The sequence below is a fragment of the Seriola lalandi genome, unplaced genomic scaffold (genome assembly GCF_002814215.2).
Source record: "Seriola lalandi dorsalis isolate HSWRI2012SDOR001 ecotype SW California unplaced genomic scaffold, Sedor1 jcf7180002054425, whole genome shotgun sequence".
NCBI classification, from domain to species: Eukaryota; Metazoa; Chordata; class Actinopteri; order Carangiformes; family Carangidae; genus Seriola; species Seriola lalandi.
In genome coordinates this window covers 3,039,050-3,053,794 of record NW_019524978.1, presented here as the reverse complement: position 1 = coordinate 3,053,794, position 14,745 = coordinate 3,039,050, and the positions used below count along the sequence as shown (strand labels likewise).

The following is a 14,745-nucleotide window of genomic DNA, read 5'->3' as shown; positions in this document are numbered from 1 at the left end:
TTTGTATGATATAGATTTTCTTAAACTTCAAACAAAAGGACATTCATTTACTTGGACACAACATATTATGAATCCTGCAGGAATGTGAAGTGTTACATTCACATTAAAATGTTCCCCCTGTGTAAATGCTCCTGATGCGACCCACTCATATGAACCGTAATGTCAGTCAATGTGTGTGTGTATTTTGTGTGTAATTTTAAACTGAAATGCACAAAATTAATGTTAGTGTTATGCTTAGAGCTTCACATGGCTGGTCACGTACAGTGGCTTTGTTCACTGTCAAACCTATGTGTAAAATATGTCCTTAAATGCATCAAATCCAGATTAGATGTTTTGTAGAGTTACAGTGTTAAGCAGCAACAACCAAATCTTAAAAATTTCAACCTTGGCGTTTTTCCAATGAATCTTCAAATGACACAGATTTGTGACATTGTGACATATGTTGCAGTTACTTTATGTGTGTTTATTTTCGTTTTTCCCAAGGAACATGAATGCAGCATTTGACCAAATCAGCTGATATAGAAAAAAAGAAGCCGCGGGCAGGAAAACCGCCCTCTCGTGTGACGCATGGTTCGCGCTACGGTACGCCATTTGTGTCTAGCAGCAAAAAGCGCGGACGGTGAAAATAGTCGTATAACAAGAGGTAAGTTTACTTAAGATTTGACGGCATTGCTTAATTATTAACCGAGTTGCTTTTATTGAAACGGTATACGACTCTCTGGGTTGTTTTCGTGCACTGTTTCGGTAATATAGACCACTGTTTTAGAGGTCGATGTTAGCCTCCTTTTTGGGCCTCTGTGCTGCCGTCGTTTTCCAAGCCTTGTAGCGATTTAGACCCGCCTTTATCCTGCTGTGATTGGACTATGCGGCTGATCTAGTAATTTAATTGGACACGCTGTGCGTATCTCAAAGTACATTGAGGAACCATGTTGCTAGTTAGCATGTTAGCCACGGTAACCAACAGCACTACTGACAACAAGTTAACCCAATTTGATCCCCAGTGAAACAGTCATTAACGGCATGCAAAGAGTTTTCACACAGTGTTTTACATTGCAACACGGATGTTTTGCGTTGTCGCTGCAGTTTCCTACGTGCAGTCTAAAACCTGTTCGGCTAACTTAACATTACTTTTAAGCTAATGTCTTACGCTTGGCAGTTGGTGTTAAACCGCTGGAAATTCACCCAGATAGAGTTAGCAAGTTGACAGTGTGGCTAAGTTGTGTTCGTAGTCTTGCTAAATAGACACGGAGCTCTGCCAGAGGCAGACCCAGTGTTTGTTGTCCATGTCTGAATGCTATCCCAACTGATCCCTTTGCCTTCTGTTCAGATAATGGTCGTTTCTCTGCCTTCTAGCGGGAACCTGATACCAAACTCACAATTATAATCTTGGAAACATGAATTACACATAACACGTTATAGGTCACACAGAAGCCACTCTTCATTTTGCCATACATAGAACTTTGGATCAAATAAATAGCACATTACTGAAAATTACGTCTTGGTATGTTGCTCCCTCTGTTAAGCCTGCAGTCGTGTTCTACCATAACACACTGTAGATGGCGGTAGTGAGCACAATGAGCTCATTCATGAAGTACCCATTGGTACTTCCTGAACCTGTCTGAACCGATCAGAACTTCTAAGATCATTTTTATTATTGGTATCGCATTTAGATTTGCGAGTACGAAGAGGCTTAATAGAACTCGTGAATTTTGGTAAAAGAGTCACAAAGTCACTTAAATCCTTACAAATTTTAAAATGACAAAATCTAGACAATAATGGATTTTAAGCATTAATATATTTCCTTTTGTGACAAGTATGCATCGCAGAAAATGACTGCAACATATTAATTGCTCAAAACGACCCCTATATTTTGTTCAAACTGTATTACATGGTGTTTGAGAGAGCTTGTGTTTAAGAAATCAAACACGAAGCACAAGAAAATAAAGAATTGTCATCACTTTGACAACACATATCACATTTAGAAAAAACAGCTGCAGATTACTTAAACACAGGCACATTAAGGAACACATAAGTTTAACGACAATATGTGGCTAAATGAAACTTGAAAATACAAAGAAACCAAAAACACTCTCTCAGCCACTGTAAAATTACATTGCATCTTTGCCACTAAAAAAACAAATGTTGAAACTATTGGAGCTGTGCAACACATTTGAATTATGGTTATTCATATTTAAATGTTAAGCTGCACTTTACAGGCTTTTAGTGATGCATCTTAAACCAGCATTAACATGTATAGTCCATTTAATGAGTGTGACTACAGTGGCCATGTGTTTTGCTCATCTAATAAGCAGCAACCCACTGCTCTCATGCTGGCAACAATTTGTGTCTGGAAGCACTAGATGGCGACATTTACTCGTGTTTGGTATGACAGTGTTGCTGAAGGATTGATCACGTATGAGAAGCTTGTGTTTAATTGCCCAATTTGTGGCTAATGCACTTAACTTGTTTACAGAATTTTCTTTTATTCACTGAATTGTGTTTCAGATTAAAAAACTTTTTTTTGTTTTTTTGTTTTTTCCCCAGGAAGCTTGATCCGGCATTGATGATAACAGTCGACTGCACTGTTAGATGTAATTATCGCAGGATATGATATGGATAAAACATTGATATCACCAAAGGAGGCTGAAAGTGACACCGGTGGGAAGGTGCAGCCAGACGATGTGGAAATGGAGGAAGGTAAAATACCCAGTTCACCCCGCAGGACTGCTGAGCCCGATGAAGCAGACGAGGAACTCGCTGAGAAGCTGCAGCCAGACTCCATACCTGAAGATGGGGATAACCTCTGCACCATTTGTGGCTTCTCAGCCAAATGCCCAAGGTCACTGAAGATTCACTATGCACGAAAGCATGGAAAGAACTCAAAGGACAGTGATAAAACTGCAAAGCCAGCTGCAAAAAGTGAAAATATCAGTGATGTCAGTCCACCTGAAAACCAACAGGAGGAAGACATGGAGACAGAAAGTGGTGCTGAGGTTAAACAAAACCAGGAGTCGGATTTTTTGGAATTGAGATCAGCAGCCAGTGACAATGGCACGAACACAAAGAGTTTAACTAAAAAGCAAAGCGTATTTGACAAACAGCAGGCAGATCAAGAGGAGGGGATCCCTACCCAAGAAAGAAGAGTAAGCAAGCGAACCCCCAAACCTAAGATGATTCACTCTTGCAACTACTGTGGGCAGGAATTTAGGGACAAGGCTCCTTTAGATGTTCATATTCAGAGATACCACACCAAAGACACCCCATACACATGTGAGTATTTTAGTAATTGATTACCAGTCGTTTTTGGGCGAATTTCCTCCGAATATAATATTTGTAATATTTTTTCCTTTGAGACAAGTATATTTTTTCTTGTTCTGCATTTATTAGTATATATAGTATATTATAAGTTATGACTGCAGATATGTATTTTACCTGATGTCTTAAATTGGACGGTTGAAAAGACTTAAAGTGTTTCTATGAAATGTCTTTTAGTTGATGCTGATGAGAACATGGATGATGAAGAGGAAACCGAGGATTCTGGCAACTCTGTGAAGGCTACTCCAACACGAGTGGCGCCCAAACATCCGCACAGCAGGTTCCAGCTGAAGTGTGCACACTGTGATTTTAGGGTCAGTACCCCTGCGCTGCTAGAGAGCCACGCTCGAGTCAAACACGTGGACAAGGAGTGGTACCGCTGCAAATTGTGTAACTTTTTTTCGGCCACTCCCGAGTGGATGGATACTCACCTGTCCTCAGATAGCCACATGCAGCAGCAGAAAGGGAGGAAAAGTGGGGAATCTTCCTCATTTGAAGTCTACGTTGAGTGTGTAAACAGAGACAGTGCTGAGGATGGTGCAAATATAGATGATGACACTGGTAGGGCTGATAGGGCTGATGGAGAAGGGGTAGCTACTTTGACAGAAGGAGACCAGGAAACTGAAGACGCAGTGGAGGCTGCTAAAGCTGTGTTGGTGGAGGTGGAAGATTTAGAGCTTGAACCCCCAAGAAAGAAAAGAGGAAGACCGAAGCAGGGGTCCACGACCACTTGTGGATACTGTGGCCTGGTTGTGTCCAATGCCACCAACCTCAGTGTTCATGTTCGCCGTAAACACAGCAAGGAGTATGGATACAGCTGCACTCTGTGCAACTACAGCTGCGTCACTAAAGGAGACATGGATCGTCACTGTATCACGAAGAAACATGTTAGACGTACACAAGAGTGTGCCAATAAAAACCCAGTTAACAATCACACAAGTGCGTCACCGCAAGAACCCGCAAGTATACAAGCCGAGGAACCAAATGCAGCCTCACAGACCACCGACAAAGAGCAGGAATACAACAGCACAGCCTCTAAAGAACAGAGCAGTGAAGAGCCGAGTCAGTCAGACACAAGCCAGAAAAAAAGTAAATATGACTCTGTTAATGCTTGTAGCCACTGCGATTTTGTTGCTCAATCAATCCCTTCCCTCCATCTCCACGTCAAGAGAAAGCACACCAAAGATTTTGAGTATGTCTGTCTAGCATGTAGCTACTATGCCGTAACTAGCAGGGAAATGTCTCGCCACGCAAACACAGAGAAACACAAACAGAAGAGCCAGAAATACTTGGAGCCGGTGGGGGGTGAGGGACAAAGAGCTTTGGCACTTCCGTTGAAGCTGAAGCAGGTCATTGAGCTCGGTGGGGAAAACTCTAAACCTGAATGTGAACCACCTAGCCCCACAAAAGAGTCTGAATCTTGTTCTGACGACAGTCAAGCTATGGAAAGTCAGAATACAGATGCACCCTCCGTCACGACAGGACCTGTCGATGCTGTGGTTAGGGTCACTGGTAGTGCAGATGAGAAGCAAGCAGAGAATATTACATCTAACTCTGGTGGCGAATCAGATCCAACCGACCAGACTATTAGCCTTACAGTACTGTCTGAACCCCAGCAGGCTCCAGCAGACCTTCAGCCTGCAGTTGACCAGTCTGCACAGCAAGAGAGCCAGGAGGAAGGGGGTAAACAGGCAGACGATGAACACTTAAATGCAGATGTGGTGATTGTAGAAGCAAAAAGTGACAGCTCTCATTCAGATACACAAATGTCCAAAGCCCTTCCCTTTGATGCCTGCATTGTATCCATGAAGGCCCTTGCTGAGCAGGAGCAGGCAATGCAGGAAGGTCTATCTCTGGAAGGCGAGGCTACTGTGATATGTCTGACTGGAGGCTCACCAGTGCCTTCTGGCCACCCAGCCCCCAGCTCTCCATATGTTAAGAAGCTCAAGCCCAAGGAAGTGAAGGTGAGAGAAGAAGCCAAAGGAAGCAGCTGTCGCATACGTTGCGAGGACTGTGGCTTCATGGCAGACGGCATCAGTGGTCTCAACGTCCACATCTCAATGAAGCATCCATCCAAGGAGAAGCATTTCCACTGCCTGGTGTGCGGTAAATCGTTCTACACCGAAAGCAACCTGCACCAACACCTGACCAGCGCTGCCCACCTACGCAACGAGCAGAATAGCGTGGAGGAGCTGCCTGAAGGGGGAGCGAGCTTCAAGTGTGTGAAGTGCACGGACCGCTTCGAAACGGAGCAGGATCTGTTTGTTCACATTAAGGAGAAGCATGAGGAGCTCCTCAGGGAGGTCAACAAGTACGTGTTGGAGGACACGGAGCAGATCAACCGTGAGCGTGAGGAGAACCAGGGCAGCGTGTGCAAATACTGTGGCAAGGTGTGCAAGAGCAGCAACTCAATGGCTTTCCTGGCACACATCCGTACACACACAGGTATGTACGCTGCTTCTGTTTACTCACACACTCTTTCCTTCTCCTACTCTCTGGGTCTCACACACGTACTGTCTATATGGACACCAGTGCACTATGTACTCCATGCAAAAGCTGGCCAAAGCTATCACCACTCATTTTACATATGATATTAAATAAAGAAGATGAATTAAAGGAGCATCTTAACCCTATAATCCACTACAAATTTGTTAAAAACACTACATGACAAGACACTATTAGGAAGATATTCATAATTATATATTTTAATATGTAATATTTTATCTCCCTGCAAATATTTTCCATTAGAACCAGACTGTATTTGTAGGGTGGGTGGCGCTCCCTTAAATTAATTACAGTATTAAATAATAGCGTATATACAGTAAGGTGCTCCTCTGTAAAAATTTGTAGCAAATAACAGCAGTATATACAGCTCCATTGCTTCATGTTGTGTCAAACAAATAACAACCATTACTGACTTGGGTCGGTGAGGGTCGATAACACATTGTGATTGGCCAGTGAGCCCTGTCCCTGCACGTAGCAAATCTTGACGGTCCACTGGCCCACTAATGTGGTGAGTTTAATACCAGTGCTTCCAATGGCCAGTCCAAGTATGACAGACGTGTCCGTTGTCTATATGTTTGTGAGAGAGAGAGAGAACGGGGCAAGGAGGCAAATCAATGTGCTGCCCACAGCTTACAGTTTAATAATAATTTAACCCATTTGAAATATAAAAAAAAATACAATCAATAAAACCATGGTCAGTGTTGATATTGTGGTTGACCGCCACAAATTAATCAATGTATAGGAGAGGTGTAAAAAAAATATTTTTGGTTCATTTTGAAACCATTTAGACTGGTGCCAGTCACCACAGTCTAGGTACTTAATGGCAAACACTGTATTTGAACTAGCAAATTGGTTAGATATATTGTAGATGCAGTGTGATGCAATTAATAAACTTATATGGACTAAAAATAAGATTTTGATAAAAAAAAAAAAAGAAATAATAAAAATATATTTACTTAGATATAATTTTACAACTTTACAGTTGCTGGGTAAATTATTGAACCTCCTGTAGCTGATATCGATCTGGTTTGGTGTTCTTATGAGGCGTTTTATGAGCACTTGAATACATTGAGTTTGACTAAAAATCATAAAAGGAAAGGTGTAATCACTTTGTGTAGCTGCTCAGCTATTAGGCCTCTGTTTTTAGGTACAACTGTATTGAGTGTGGAGATACAGCCTCTTCTTTGGCAGCTCAGGCTAATGTTAAAGCTACTATCTACTGCAGCCAGGTAATAGCTGTTTCAGTAGAGATGAAGGTAAAGATTGATTGAGCTTCAGACCAGCAGGAGAGACGCTAATGGACCCCAGATTGGGATTCCCTGAGCAACGCTTGGTCAGAGACATGTGCGACTCATAATTGATGTGTCCATTACCAAGACTCAGTTGTAATTATAGTCAATAAGTCTCTGTAAATGTGTTAAAGCTTAGGCTAAAAGCATTGCAGGTCCAAAGAGAGGTGGGCTAATAATTTAAAATAATCAATGCAGACGTATTCAAAGCCTTTAATTTCCCTTGTGTCTGTACGTCCATGTTTGTGTATATGTGTGTGAGCACTTGTATGCCTAGTGAATGTGTGTATATGTCAGCCTTCATGGCTAGCTGATTATCCTCAATCCATTAAAATTTATCTTGTCATTTATAATGCAAAGCAGGGCTGCGTTGTTCAGGGCTTCGACTGCGAAATGTCCGGCAGGTTAAGAACGTAGGGCGCTCCATTACTTTTCCCTGACCATGTGTATTAATTGCTTTTAAAATCAACTTAATGCAGGAACGAGATGTGAGGGCGCCATCAATAAATGCCCTTCGTTGCCTTCTATGGTCCATCCCCCTTTCAGCCCAAACTTTAATGGGACTTTAATTGAAGTCTATGCTCTGTGCTTACCACATGTGTACATGAGTGTATGTGTCTTTGTGTTTGTATGAAGCGTCTGTTGAATGGGAGATAAAATGGGATTGTTTCCACTTTTGGACTCACTGACAGTGGATGGTTTGTGCAGGTATTATTGGTTTGTCATGTAGTTCTTGTCAGAAAACCCAGAGATAATATTCCCTACATGGCCTCACTGAATACTGGTCAAGAACTTTAAACAAAGTGCTGATTTCACTCCATTATTTCAACATATGGCCATAACTGCAATGGGCTAAAATGTGCTGCTGTAAAGTACCTTGATATGTTGTTACTTCTGTAGTATAAGTAGGAAAAGCAATGTATTTGCTGGGGCAGAGGAACAATGTAACTCAAAAGAAACTCGAATGTTTTTGTCCGTTTTTTATGATACGTATGCCAGTCACCTTGTGCGCCAAAGTCAGACTGCTTACTGCTCAAATCAGTTTGCTTAAAGCTATAAGAATTGGAGGTTAAAATCCTGATGATTAATGTTGAGCTCCCACTTTCTTCTTATTAACGGTTAGTCTATATGTATTCATGATTTTACCCTGTGTCATAATTCTTGAGTTTTTGAGGTCACTTCCTTAGTGTTACTTAAGAAAATGAAAGCTGTGACGCTGAGGTCCCAACAGATGGCTTCAAGTCAAGGGCACGTTCTCAGGTTTCAAATGATGAACAGTTTGTTTTTTAGGTTTACTTCTTTTTATTCAATTGAGTTACGTTCTTGTTTATAAGATTACATCTCCACTTTCATTTATGCTGTTCTTATTTGTCGGAAGCACCTATTTCTCTTTATTTTTTGACAACATATGCAAGTTGTTGTTATTGCTAAGTTCCCTCATTACAGTGAATTATTCACCTTTTATATGGTGGTCGTTTATTCTGGGAGTTTGTTTGTGGGGCTCTGGAGGAGCACGGTGGGGGTCTGCCAGTTTCGGGGCTGGGAGCATGTCCACATCCTTTTAATTAAGACCTAGTTTTTATTCACTTGATTAATCAGTGAAATCAGGAGACGGTGGTGGGAGGCTGCACACAGATTTGTCAATTTGTCCCTTAAAGGAAACGCATACACATGCTTGCATTTTGCCAATGAGGGTACAGCTGGAATTTGCATTTTGAGGTAAATTGGTCACTTTTTCACTGGAGTGAGCTGTCTGACCTCAGACTGAGCCTCAACATAATGGACACACATGCCATGCATGCATGTTCACGCAGGATGTGATATGTGTTTGTTGAAATAACTGAAAAGTAAAATGGGAAGCATTCTCCCTGCCTGCCTTATGGCAGGATTTTTTGGAATTTCAACACGTATAACTTTTGAACATAATGTATGGTAATGAGCACAGTTTAACCAATACAGGAGTTTGATATAGAAACTTCTTAGATCCTTATATCATTGAAGTTATTTGGTGTTTTCCCACAGGATTTGATCTTTTATCATTTGCAGAAGTATTTAAAAAAGCACTGATTATTATTGACTATTGCTAAGCCCAAGTCAATTTTGCAACTAGCCCCCAGACCCAAATGGGACAAAACAGACAAAAAAAGCACATTCAGAATGAAAATATGATGCCAAAGGGTTTTTTAACGATGAAGAATGAGATGTCGATTCATCTGCATGACGTCTATACTAACCATCACTATCACTCTCCATCGAACTATTCAGTGCATGGAATATTTATGGCTGAAAAACATGTAAGGATCAGAGGAGGAAGAGCATGCATATGAAACGCTGAAAGCTGAGTCAAAGTGAAAATAGGAAGTAGATTGGTACAAGACAAGTATTTACAGCTCTAGATTTACCTTCTGTTTCTCCATACAATGCCTCCTGCTGCAGCGGTCACCATGCAGCCATTGGAGGAACTGGTGAAACAGTGTGTTCAGAGGGAAGTTTCCAGGCTTCAGAAGTCTTTGAATGAGCTGGCACAGGACAACAAGAAGGCACTGGGGGACAACTCATCTCTCAGGAGAACTGTTGGTGAGATGAGAACAGGGCTGGTCAAACTTAGCAACAATTCTCTCAGACAGACTCTCCAGAGGATGGCGGATAGGGTAAACACCAGGGACGACTGTGGTGACCAGAACTTTGAACAGCAGCTTTTAACTCCATCACTAGAGCAGTTTCCACCATTGGCACTGTTCACCCTCTCCAGACACCCCACAGACACTGGCCTGCAATTCCTCCTCAAGTTATACAGAGACATGATTTTCAGCTCACTTGCCATCATTAACGAATGGGGCTTCCACTAATAACTGTTCAGCTGCAGTACGAACACCATCATGCCCTAATATCTTGCCAGACATTGTTCTGCAGACTGTGGATCCAGAGGTACATTAGAAACATTAGAGACCGTGTTAATGAAAGACCAGGACAGAAAGGTTTTCTCGTTGACAAAGACTTATAGTACATCATGCCTGTTTGTAGGACACTGACAGTGACATACAGTAAATCAGTTTGATGGTGCTTATCACTTTTAAACATTTCATTTTTACTGTTATGTCATATGTACTGTATATTTATGGGACTTTCCAAAAATAAATTTTTGGTTTGTGCTGTTTAGGTTATAAATTTGCAAATCCTGGTCTTTCACTACTATTTATTACTTGTCTTAATGTTAACAGGTGTTTGGCGGTTTTTTAACCTGAGGGAAAGAGGTGTGGTTTTAGTTGTCTTTAGCCAATTAGAGACTTCAGTTTTCTGGCCTTTTCCATTGCAGCACTACATACAGATATTTAAGCTGCATTACCCAAAGCCGTCCTTCAGAAAAAATGCGTTTCATTGTTCTAACAATGGGCCATCAGTAGTGAAGACACCCAACCTCCATAAATCTGGCAGCCTTAAGTGTTTCATGTAGTTCAGGTGTTTACCATTATGAATCTGTTGCCTTTCTCTACCACACGAAGTTCAGTTTGTACATCAGCCTGTGAAAACAGTTGCATAATGTCTCCTGTGGCTGTGGAGGAAACTTTCAAAGTTTGAAAAAATGTTGGTGCCGTCGGGTTCATCTCCAACTGGGCTTGAGACTAAAATGTTTAATAGAAGGTTGTTTTCAAAGAAGTGAGCATTTAGGCAGCAGGGGGTTAATGAATGATGTTGCATTATGGGAAAATTAAAGATCCAATGCTTTTGGAGCTTCAAGCACATTAAGGACTAAAATTCAGAATCTTTCGGACCCTGCTGCTTCAATTTTGTCATCCTTTTTTTTTTAATGTGTCTTTGGTGAATCAACCACTTTGTTTTATCACTGGAGTATCTCTGTAATCCAGCTGCAGATTTTAAAAGCTTTTGTTGTTTTTATTTCCTGCCTACTATTCCACAGATGCCATCAAACTCTGTGTTTAGCTGCCACTGCAGGAGGAAGAGGCACTTTTCTCCTCTTCTCTTCCCCTCTAAAAATACACTAACATGTAGTTACAGTATCTTTTCACTGGTTGCCAATGTGCACAACTCAAATATCCCTAAAAAGATTCATGTTTAATATTTCTGTGATTTATGGCAGTACATTATCAGCATTCTAATCCATTCACTGTAATGTAAAATAGATCTCTTAGCTGGCTATAATAATCGAAAACAATGTGAGTGATAAAAATACATTTTGACTGGACATCTGTGACCCAGAGTGTGACAGATTATTACAATGTTTGCTGCACAAACTGTGGTAGGGCTGCAGCCAACCCATGGTGGAAATTGGGACACACTCAAGTGCTAACAGTGTATATTAGCTGGTTGTAGAAATAAATATAATGAAGGCATTTATTTATATAAAATTATCATGTATTATTCTCTTTCTCCGAACCTGAAGGTTGTATGGCATGTACAAGTTATCACATTTGTGTGTGTGTGTGTGTGTGTGTGTGTGTGTGTGTGTGTGTGTGTGTGTGTGTGTGTGTATGTGTATGTGTGTGTGTGTGTGTGGTGAAACATTGCATGAGGTTCTCCTCTCCTCTCAGGAAATGAATTAGTCATCCCCTGTCTCATCTGGGATGTGAAGGAACCATCGCCCCTATGTGGATGGCAATATTAATTTAACATGACACTGCATTGATGGTCAATTTCAGTTTCACGGAGGCTGTTTAAGTGGAGTGGTGGAGTATTAATGTGATAAGATGTGAGAACTGAGGGACGTTACATCTCTCTCCTCTCTGCCATGTCTCATACTCAGCCAGCCATCTGGACAAATCAGCTCCCCACACGCCTCTCTCTCACCTCAACTTTAGGACGTGTGTGTGAGTGAGAAGGAGAGAGAATTATTGTCTCTCCTTCTGTTTGTCCATGGGTGATTATGTCTTGTGAATTTAATGTGTGTGTCTGCATGCACATACATAGGTGTGAGGTGGGGTTCTGAATTTAGATGTAGGTATGTGTAGGTGTGATGGTGGGTGTGGTGTGAATGTGTATGTCTGACTTTTTGTTGTTTCTTTTTTTTTTTTGTACGGGTGTTGATGATTTTGTCGTGTGATAGTGTGTGTGTGTGTGAAGGTGTTTGCACATTTTGGTGTGAAGTTTGCAGTTATGTATAGGGGTTTTATTTGTTTATCTGCCTTTATTTGCTCTAGTGTGTGTGCCTTTGTAACTGTGTGTAGTGATGTTTGTGTGTGTGTGTGTGTGTGTGTGTGTGTGTGTGTGTGTGTGTAATATACTGTAGGGACATGTAAATGCAGAGGCTGGCTTTGCTGTTGCCCATGTGTGGACCCCCACCCGCCCCCTGTGTTTATGGGCCTTGTTAGCACAGACTTGCCTTTCAATCTTTGTTACTGGCTCAAAATTCGATGTGTCGTACTTCCAGCTCACAGCAAGTGAACCGTGCATGAACGAATTAGTAATCTACACAAAGTGCTTAATCAAATCAGCGGCTGCCCCTGGAATAAATATTGTAGAACGTCTTGGGATATTCACTGGGAGAGGGTGAGAGTTTGCTCAAAGATGCGTATGTGGGTATCATACCAGGCTGCCACTTAGATTGTAGTGTCGCACCGTGTGATACTGGCCTAAATCTGGCTCAGGCAACCAGAGCAAGGGATAGTTTCCATTTTATTTTGCCACATGCTTATGTTTAATTTTAGTAATAAATTTAGTAAGTTTAAATTATTTTGTTAAATTTAGAGTTGCGTTTTGTTTGGACAGTCATGTGTATAACTCATGTTTTTTTTGTATAAACATACTTCCTATGTATTTGTTGTAAAGGACCTGGTTCCCCGTTTTAAGCCTGAAGATGTTTGTGCGTCACACCGACAGCGCAGGCATCAGCCCTCGCAGCTCTGCTCTTAAATGACGGATGGCAGGCAGAAGCTTTGCCACTCTCTCAAACGCTACCCCGCCCTCTGGACTTATTAATGACAATAATTAGGGAGAAACCTCCCTGTGAAGCCCGCCAGAGTGATTAGCGCTTTAATGATGGAACGGGAGGTAGTGAGTGCACACAGAATTGATTTACGTATTCGCCCTGACCTTTGGAATCCAATTTACGCATCCACAGGCAAAGGAAGAGTAGGTAAGAGATGAAGGAGAGTGACAAGGATAGATAGAGAGTGAAAGAAGAGATGCCTGGCACTTGGAGTGTGACTGTAGTTTTTATGGGGAGTAAGGGCATGTGTTTTTATAATTCTGAAGTCATTTTGTGGCTTCGAAGTAGGTTGAAGTCCTAGCACAGGACTTATAACAGACTTACAAGCCTGGCATTGAAAAATGATCTGTAATGTAAAATTTAATTTCTGCCCAGCTGTTGTACATGTCATGTTTTATCAAACTTGCAACTTTTCTCTTTCAAACACAATATTGTTGCGGCATGTGAACTCTCCATACTTTGTTTTGCAGGATCTAAGCCCTTCAGGTGTAAGATCTGCAACTTCGCAACAGCTCAGCTGGGAGACGCCAGGAACCACGTGAAGAGACACCTGGGCATGCGAGAGTACAAATGTGACATCTGTGGGTGAGTTACAAGGATAAACAGCTTTTAAAAGTGACTGAAGACACTTTGTAACTCTCCGTCCTTCAGTAAATAACTAGTGTGCTCCTAGTCTTTAAGCGTGTGTGAGTGTGTGTGTGTGCGCGCGCACACGTGTGTTCGACTGATATTCTTAGAAGTCTAAAAACAGCCACCTGACAATTGATGCAGCCTGATTGAGTTCAGGGACCAATTAATTAACATTTAGATGATGACATTTCCTGCTGCCTGTGTAAGCACTGGAAACGGTGGGTTTAGGAGGAATTTGCTCCGGTCTCCAGAACAGCTGGCACAGTTTTTGAGTTGAGAGTTGAAATTGAAGACAGTGAGAGCCAGCGAACGATGTGTTCCTCCTACAGCCAATTTTAAGTAGCATTTGTTTCAAGCTTATTTATGATTCAAACCAATTTAACCCCGTCTGAATGCAGTAAGAGAGGTGGGATGGGTTTGCTACTAATCTGAGGTAGATTCTTTTTTTAAAATTGTGAGAGATTTCGATCTGTAAAATAAATAAATAAATGAATAAAACCTTCCCTTACGCTGCCTAAATGTGCTGCTAATCCAAAGAATTTCATTATGTTTTCAGAGAACCTTTGTGTCCTTTTGGCACCTTTTTAATTTTCTGGTCGAAACACTAAACACATGCTAATATTTATTCAGACCAGAAAATGGGGGGAAAAAAGGGCTGTACAGACTAAAAACTAATTCAAAGATTTTAGTAATAGTCTCACCTTAATGTGTGAATAAACTTTCTCTAACCTTTAACTGCTACCAGGCCCTTCTTAAAATGACAAATGTATTGCTCCTACTCAACTTTCCTCATGAATTAAAGGTAAACAAAATGGAGTTTATTTTTCCTTCTTCATGGTTTCAGCTGTACAAATAATCTTAATTGGAAGTTTATGTACGTTACCACAAGCCTATAAATACCCAGTAGTGCACGAGCACAATTATTATCCCACTACCTCGTACCCCCTACATGTAGACCATATGTTGTGTTCGGATTGTTCCATTCCCGTGGTAGACCTCCTCACTGCCTTGCCATGTTCAAATGGACGTGTTAAGCTGTTTAACATGCAGTCGGGGAATAGA

The 14,745-nt window shown here is 41.4% G+C and overlaps 1 protein-coding gene across 1 annotated transcript in view; it reads left to right on the top strand.

The window, feature by feature from the left end:
- Nucleotides 1-539: 539 nt before the first annotated feature.
- Nucleotides 540-14,745, top strand: part of znf407 (zinc finger protein 407) — a 148,578-nt gene continuing 134,372 nt past the window's right edge. Inside the window, exons 1-4 of the mRNA XM_023410551.2 lie at nucleotides 540-643; nucleotides 2,545-3,270; nucleotides 3,493-5,760; nucleotides 13,524-13,638. Of these exons, the coding sequence (XP_023266319.1) occupies nucleotides 2,613-3,270; nucleotides 3,493-5,760; nucleotides 13,524-13,638 (3,041 nt within the window). The 5' untranslated portion in view covers nucleotides 540-643; nucleotides 2,545-2,612. The remainder of the gene's footprint in view (nucleotides 644-2,544; nucleotides 3,271-3,492; nucleotides 5,761-13,523; nucleotides 13,639-14,745) is intronic.